An 8,850-nucleotide genomic window follows, 5' to 3' on the forward strand; every position below is an offset into this window, starting at 1 on the left:
ATAGGCATGGACATGAGCCAGTATAATTTGGAACACAGGAAGAATACGATTAAAATTTGATCTTAAAATTGCTTTGGCGGAAAATTGAATTTATATTAGTTTTACTTGAAATTGGAATTATAAAATTGAGTTACTTCATTTAAAGTTGATTATGATTTTGAAATACATGGAGTTTTCTAATATTGATTATTGTTGTCTTGTTTTTGATCAGATTTAATTCAGCGTTTGAGAACAAGAGAGAGGGAACGAGAGCGGGAACGCGAGAGGCAGCGAACGTCGTCATCACAGAGACGTAGCAGTAGAGAACGTGACTCACGTCGCACACTCTCCTACGATGCTCCACCATTTTACATGCCATCTGACGCGAATCCAAATCCTTCCAGCAATCCAGAGCCACCACCAGAGGGCAGCAGTGATACAATGACCCAGTATAGGCGACAGCTCGGAGAACGATTGTTCCCGAGAGTTAGGGCTCTTCAACCTGTAAGTACAGAACGTTTATTAAAGGGACTCCACTGAGGTTCAAAAGGCTATGAACATAACATTTAAATTTCTTACATGAATGAGCTGGGAAACTTTAAACAGAAATATATGCAAAGATAGTTAAGAAATATATTTTGAAATAAATTGAAAATCATATTTTTATGGTTTCCTTAGCCCGATTTGTGTGAAAAGCATTTAGACGCTTTTCGTTTTGGGTAAATTTTTTATAATTTGAAAAAAATTTCTGGAAAACAAAGTGCGCGAATGATCTGAAATTTTGCACAAAGATTAGTGGTCTAAACCACTAATGGTACATTTATCTGGAAAAAATATTTTCAGTCCCATCATGTCAAACAAACCTCAGTGGAGTCCCTTTAAACAAGAACAATGTATGTTTGTTATTCTTTTTATGATATATGTTTTGTATGATGAAAAGAATTTATTTTAAACATGGTTTATTTTCAACAACAGTATACATGACTTGTTTAAAATATATCTGATTTTATATCCTAACCTTTTTGAAATAATTAAAGTCAATTTGTTTTAAAGTCAGTGTTAAATGCAGTATTTGATATTATATTGCAATTGTCGATAAAAAAAATATTTTGTTGTAAAAGGAAAATTGTGATATGAATGGTGTTGTCAAATCATTTTACGTACATGTACTCTGTTTTGACCATGTTTGAAATGATTATTCCAAATATATGTTTGCATTGCCTTAATTAACTAGTAATATTCTATCTGTTAAGCCAAAAAATCTTCCCAAAAGAATAATTTATTACTAAAAATGTGATTGATAATTTATTATCATCTTCTTCAAAAACAGGCGCTGGCACCTAAGATAACTGGTATGTTGTTAGAGTTATCCCCGGCCCAGTTAATAGTGATGTTAACATCAGAGGAGACCCTAAGACAACGTGTGGATGAAGCTGTAGATATCTGTATGTCCCACAATACCAGGTACGATGTTATGAATTGTTTTTTCTTTGTTTTTATTGCTTTGTTTGTTTTAGGGTTGTGGGTGGAGAGTGGGGGAGGGTAAATTTGATCCTATCCGTCTTTATGTGTATTTTTAGCTTGACTTTAGAAGAATTTATCCTACTCACCTGGGTGTCAGTGTTGGCATAACTTTGGTGTTACTTCTTATGGAACGTTATGGGGTGTCAGTGGCTACCTGGTTAAGGTTGTTGACTTCAAATCACTTGGCCATTTTAACGCTGTGGGTTTGAATCCCACCCAGGGTATTGGAATTCTTTCATGTGAGGTGGCTGTCAAGTTAGCTTACAGAGCATTGGTGGTTCTACTTTGATGCCCACTTGTGCCTGAAGTAATAAACAGAGGGGCACCTGAGGTCTTCCTTCACCAATGTAGCAGGAAAGTTGGCATATTATCATTATAGTGTCAGTGTAACACAAACCCAACATAACAAACAAATATTGTATAAAATTATACTCCATCAACCACTTAAGATATTTGTATGTGACTGCTCACATGCCTGTGAGATCATAATAGGAGATTACTGTTTAAGGTCCTTTATTCTGCCATGGATGTGTTTAAGATTTCTGTCTTTATAATCAATATCAAAGCAATCTGAAAACTACTTTGCCATTCTTTGCTCATTTATGAAGTTTCCTGAAGAATCCTCCTAAAGTCACCAGCCTCATAAAACTGTGGGTTCGAATCATGTTTGGGAAAGTTGAATTATTTTACGTACATGAAATTTTGAGCTTGCCAATTGTAGGTCAGTGGACCTGTTTAGGTGTGCTCTTATGTCTGATAAAATGGAAGGAGCAAAAAAAAATACATTGGATCTGGTAAGGTTATATCTTATGTGTATGGTAAGACCTTAACCATGGCAATGCAGGGTTTTTTTTTCCTTCAATAGCAGGGGCCGTTATAGGGCTGCTTCCCCAAAGAAAAATTCTTTAAAAACATGCAGTTTTCCCCCAAAATTGAATTTACATCAAATTTTTTTTCTTCCCCTTTTGCAAATATACCGCATAATTTTTTCCCAAAATTAAGGGCAGGGCTGTTTCCCCAACCTGTGAAAATAAGCCCTGTGCTGTGTCAATATTTTATCAATGTGGAAAATTCCATTTACAGGGAACAAAGAACATTGAATGCCGAAGCATTGTTAGATTTAGACATCTTCAACCTGTCCTCATCTGGTAACAATTCTAACAAGAAGAAGAAACCAGCATCACAGACTGACAGACGTAGTGACATTGATGATGAAGATGATCTTGAGGATAATGCACCGTTGTTCTGGCAACCTGGTAAACGTGGGTACTACTCGTTACGTCCGGGGAAAGGTTCTCCCGAGAGATTGAATGCATTTAGAAATGTGGGCAGGTAAATGTTTGTTTTGTTAATTAACTTCTAGCCTATTGGCATGGACTTAAGGTAGTCTTACTGTGATGCTTTCCCGCCAAAAAATTTCTAACACCGGCCAACATCGTAATAAATCTTTCATCATTTAAATCATTTTCGGAACTTTATTTTTCACAATCTTTTGTATTCAATAATTTTTAACCGTTTATAACCGGAATTTAGTTCATAGCAAAAAAGGATGAGTGAATGTAAATAATCTAATGCCCAAGATTTTGAAAAAATAATGTTCCTGAAATAACCAATTTGCTACAATATTGGCCGATTTTAGCACTACAGTAAGACTACCTTAGTCACATGTTCGGACCAAGATATGTGGTCTAATTAATGGTCAACATTCAGTCAGTACTGATTTTTAAAAAAAAAATCCCTAAAAATAATGAATAGCCGTGTCTATATTAAAACTTACTACCAGTTTAGAGACAGTCAAACTTTTTCATGTTATGCAGTCGTACCAAACTCCTTTACTGTTGACTGACACCCTACAGATTTTTCATCTTGATATCCCTATACATGATAATGGACAAATCAAAAAGATGAAAGCCAGATTTCTCTATTAAAGGGTTGCAGCAGGATTATTGCAAATCCAGAAAAAAAGTTTAAAAACAGTTTTTATGTTTAATGTCATCTAAGTGCAGTAATGGGCTTACTTTTTGTATATAATTTAATAGGAGTTAATCTGTGATTGTTCTAAGGTGACAACATGTCAACAATTGTGCTAAAATAGATACAGATTTGAGTGGTATAATAATATATAATAGGGTTGTAATGAAATATCTAGATCTAAAACTTGTATTTGACTCAAATGGATTTTACTATGCCGGGATCTTGTGAATACTATAAGTACATCCTGACTTACTTTCTGACTCGAAGACAGAAATTAATAGTAAAGCTATTGTTATATCCTATTTCATTATGTACACATGGAAATTGTTTCAAAATTGAAATGTGCATAAATGTTAAAACGTATTCCTAGAGTCTCTTGTTATAAATACTATAAGTACATATTGTGATCTGTTAATAAAATCTATGAAAACCAGAAACAAGTACTAGTAAACAATGTCAAGATGCCCTTGACAATGATACTGTTGTTTTACATCTCCTTTAATGAAAGCAATAGCCTAATGGCATAATATCTTAAATGTACTCAATATCACATTTGTATACAATATGGAGATTCTGTGTCGGTCATGTTCTTGCACGTATGTGATACATGTGGGAAATATGGTAAATTATGTGTATATGTACATTTGCATACAATGTTTTATGATATTTTTTCAGGATTTTAGGTTTATGTCTTCTGCAAAACGAAATGTGTCCGTTGTTTATGAATCGTCATGTGCTGAAATACATTCTCGGGAGAAAGATAGGCTGGCACGATCTGGCGTTCTTTGATCCGGTCATGTACGAGAGCTTACGACAACTCGTCCTAGACTCGGAAACGAAAGACGCGTCACTAATGTTTCAGGCTCTAGATATGAACTTCTGTGTAGAACTTTGTGCTGAGGAGGTAACTTTATCTTTCATTGATTTGATGGCAGTCATTAATAGTAAAGCTTATGTTATATCCGGTTTCATTATGTACACATGGAAATTGTTTCAAAATTGAAATGTGCATAAATAATATCTGTTGTAATAAAAAGTTTGATATTAACTATTACACAGACTTTTAATTGTAGCTTTTCTTAGTCAAGAAATGTGAAGATAGTTACGTGTACTATATGCATTAGTTTAATTCTACTGAGTCTGGCAGACTTTTGGCCATTTGCATCACGTAACATCAGGTTTATAGGAAGTTGTATAGTGGCGTCCGTAGCAGAGTAGTTAAGGTCGTTGACTTCAAACCACTTGCCTCTCACTGCTGTAGGTTCAAGCCACACCAGCGTCTTGGATTCTTTCATGTGAAAAAGCTATCCAGCTAGCTAATTGAATTTCGGTGGTTCTATTCAGGTGCTAGTTTTTGTCTGAAATATTGTACAGAGGGACACCTGAGATCTTCCTCCACCAGTAATGCTGGATAGTCCCCATATGACCTATACTGTGTTGGTGTGACTTAAAACCAAACCAAAATAAAAAATAAATCCGAGGTTATATCAGATTTATAGTGTGACATTGTGATATCATATTTAAACTGTGATATCAGTTTCTTGCCCTGTGATATCACATTCTAAACTATGATATCATTTTTATACCATGTACATGGTATCAGATTTATATCCTTTGGTATCAAATTTATATAATACACTTTGATATCAAACTAAAAAAAAATTTAAATATGTTTAAGAGAAATGATCCATGCAGGTCTTGACCTATGCCTGAAGAAATACTTGAGTGTTTGTATATTCAATTGTGTTTGACAATCTGTCTGCCAGAACAACGATGCACACCCCCCTACAAAATGAAAAATGATGTTGCCCTATTAGTCTTTGTATTCTAATTTGATTTGCCACAACCATAAAGCTAGTGGACTTTCTCAATGAAAAAAAAAACCCAACTGATTAGTGATTTTTGTAATACTTGTTACCCATTACGTTTCTCTCATTAATATCTCTTGTATTTATCAGGGCGGAGAGCAAGTAGAACTTGTGCCAGGAGGAACGGACATTGAAGTGACCGCCCAGAATGTACACGATTATGTTCGTAGGTATGCTGAATATAGAATGGTCAAAGTTGGAGAAAAAGCTCTCAAGGTAACGAACCTATTACACACAACAAATTTATTTTTAAAAAAAAGATGGAAAGTCAGTGATAAACTTCGCCCACAACTTGCCGAATTTCTTAAATGGACTTGTCTGGCTTTCATTTTTGGAACTATCCATTGTCAATTTTTTGGGACATTGAATGTATATGACAATTATAAAAATAACCGCTGCAAACTGTTTGGATATTTGTGAAACAAATTATATGATTACATTCAGGTTAATAAAAACTTTTTTATTCAAAGAATTATTTGGTATTATGGAATTACGAATCGACATACGTGTTTGAGTATATTGAATGTTTCCAATTAAATAAACAAAACAAAACAAAAACAAAACAAAATGGCTCGTGATGGCCCACATGATTAAAAAAAATTAATCTAATCTCTTTAACATACTGCCTTGTTATCCTTTTTCAGAGGTTAAGAATGGGCGTATTTGATGTGATACCATCTAACTCGTTAGAAGGTCTGACATCAGAGGATCTCCGACTGTTGTTGAATGGTGTTGGAACCATCAGTGTACAGACACTTATAAGTTATACATCATTTAATGATGAAAGTAGTAAGTTATTTTCATCATATTCAAGATTTTATGGTTTAACACACTCGCTGTTTTTATATAATGGACTGACTGGCCTGCTTTGAACCAATTTATCTGGATATTTTGTAAGTGAGTTTATGAACACTATCATTTCATAAAGTTCATCTCTTTTTAAAAGAATCATGATGAGGGTATAAATCCTGTCAGTTCCGGCCGACATTTTGAATTTTTATTGCATTTGTTAGCTTATTATCCCATGGTAACAAATGACTTGTTTTATGGATCATTTTGTATCATATATAAACTTTCCCCCCCCCCAGACATCACACATGCTATACGTTGTTTTCTAGATTTAAAGAATACAAACATTCTTGGCATGGCTTGTACATAGGTTTTGTTCTGTATTGTAGGTGAGAGTAACGAGAAGGTACAGAGGTTTAAGCGCTGGTTCTGGTCAGTTGTAGAAAAGATGAACAATATAGAGAGGCAAGATTTGGTATGTATATGGATTTTACTAGCGTACTCCCCCCCCCCCCCTTGCCATTTTTTTACGCCCATCCCCCTTTTCACTCTTACAGCCTTTATCCCTTTAATTCCCATATAGGCCTGTCTTGGTTTATGTTATTTCACACATTACATGTCCCTCTTGTGTCTATTGGTTTTGTGCCTTCTGGGTGCCCTACATAAGTGTGTCGGGGGCTGCATCCTGTGAACGTTGCCTTTGCCTTGTTGATCTTTAATGTTTATTCTTGTTTTTAATATTGATTATAACAAAGTTAACTTGTGTAAGTCTTTAAAATATGAAGAAAATAAAGGAGTACAACACGTCAACACAAGAGCTGGTTTAGGTTATTTATTTTATACCGGTTTCGGTATCTTCATTGTGTAAGTCTTCTGTAATGTGAGGGATCCCAAATACACACAAGGGGCATAATTATTTATGTAGAGCAGCACTTTGCAATGCAATATATCACATATTTTTTATATCAACATTTAATGTGTGTTTCTAATCCTGCAAGGGACATTGCATTGTTTCATATGAAGAATATTGTCATCTAACTTACAGAAGATTTGTGGTTCTATTTGGGTGTTAATATTTGCTTGAAACAGTGCACTACTAGGGTATTCATCTGGAAATTGTTCCCTATATGTAATTTTTATAATGAAATATGAAGACACAAATGCATCCCTCAACCAAGAGAAAGAAAAATGTCTATTTTTTTTGTCTATTCAGTAGTAGCATAGAGCTTACTCTTTCTTTTTATCATGCTGTTTCTGTCTATCATGTAATTATCTTAAGTTTTGCTAGAAGTACAGGAATAAAAAAAAAAGTTTTAAGATGTTTGAATAAAAAACTATTTGCTAAAAGTACGGCTATAAATTTTTTTTTTCCTTGATGTTTGAATAAAAAAACTACCAGCTAGAAATTATATGTATGTTTGCCTCTTCAGGTATACTTCTGGACGTCGAGCCCAGCTCTTCCAGCGAGCGAGGAAGGTTTCCAGCCGATGCCAAGTATCACAATACGGCCTGCGGATGACGACCACCTTCCCACAGCAAATACATGCATATCTAGACTCTATATCCCAATATATACTACAAAACAAATCCTGAAGACTAAACTATTACTTGCCATCAAGACTAAAGCTTTTGGATTTGTATAATGCTAAATTCATTCTAGAACTTTTGTGTTAAATACAACTAAATGTGTGCTCTTGATCATAGAAAATGACGAGGTACATTCAACCCAAGAGGGACAGAATATGTGACAAAAAATTGTAATAAGCTTGATGCTTGATTGTGCACAATAAAAATCCCGAGCGGCTAAAAAATTTGTCAGCTCTCTTAACGTGTTTTTATGTCCCCCCGCCCCGCCCCACTACGTAGAGGGGGAGATAATGATTTGCCCGTATTCATCTGTCACACTGTCCGTCTGTAGACTGACAAAAAAAAGGATGGAACTTGGGAGACATCAGTGTTATATTAACACTTTTCTAGTTTTACAAATTATTATGGTTAGATCTGGTGTGTGTTATGAATTTATTAACAAAGAATAATAAATTGAGTATGCAATTCACATGAGAAAAAGTCATTGGTATTTAATTTTTCTGGACGCAAAATGAAGTATTTTTTTTTTTATCTTCAGTTTATGAAATTGTAATGAATATAAGCTGTGTTTTAGTCATTAGGGCATTATCTACATGGCCAAGTGGTTTAAAAAATGTTGGCATGCTGACACTCGAACAGAATCTTTGGATTCTTTTATTTGAAGGAGCTAGCTTTTTGGCTATCTTACAGAACGTTGGTGCGCACTTTTTGCTGCAACATGAGAACAAAAAAGTTGTCCTATTACCTTTAATTTCCTTGTTGGCATGACTTGGAACCCAATCAATTTGTTTCATGTAACAGTTACATTGGGTTGGAGGATATGTTTATATTAATTCTTTTATTCAAATCTATTCTGAATAGGCTAAGTAAGATGACAAATTACCTTTATTTTACTGGAACTGATTGACATAAGCCTTTGTTACAAGTATAGAGCCAGGTCAGCCTGGACATTTGTGCTGTCTGTCAAAATATAAAAATTGGAACATTTATGTATTTTCATTGTTCTTTTTTTTCTTATTTGATTTTTATTTTCTATAAAAAAGTAATTAGCAAGGGATACGATTATACTTGCCTTATTCTTAGATTAAAAAAATCTGTTCACTTTGTTGTATGACACATACATCTTTTC

The 8,850-nt window shown here is 34.4% G+C and overlaps 1 protein-coding gene across 2 annotated transcripts in view; it reads left to right on the top strand.

Annotated features, from left to right (window-relative positions):
- Positions 1–7,952, top strand: part of LOC132745492 (E3 ubiquitin-protein ligase UBR5-like) — a 45,782-nt gene extending 37,830 nt beyond the window's left edge. For both annotated transcript variants that reach the window (XM_060734441.1, XM_060734440.1), the window contains exons 29-36: positions 212–483; positions 1,310–1,443; positions 2,587–2,835; positions 4,153–4,381; positions 5,436–5,561; positions 5,990–6,134; positions 6,524–6,609; positions 7,565–7,952. In XM_060734441.1, the coding sequence (XP_060590424.1) occupies positions 212–483; positions 1,310–1,443; positions 2,587–2,835; positions 4,153–4,381; positions 5,436–5,561; positions 5,990–6,134; positions 6,524–6,609; positions 7,565–7,777 (1,454 nt within the window). In that variant the 3' untranslated portion in view covers positions 7,778–7,952. The remainder of the gene's footprint in view (positions 1–211; positions 484–1,309; positions 1,444–2,586; positions 2,836–4,152; positions 4,382–5,435; positions 5,562–5,989; positions 6,135–6,523; positions 6,610–7,564) is intronic.
- The last annotated feature ends 898 nt before the right edge of the window (positions 7,953–8,850 follow it).

Source organism: Ruditapes philippinarum, unplaced genomic scaffold (genome assembly GCF_026571515.1).
Source record: "Ruditapes philippinarum isolate M1 unplaced genomic scaffold, ASM2657151v2 ctg3280_1_1_1_1, whole genome shotgun sequence".
In the NCBI taxonomy this organism is placed as follows: domain Eukaryota; kingdom Metazoa; phylum Mollusca; class Bivalvia; order Venerida; family Veneridae; genus Ruditapes; species Ruditapes philippinarum.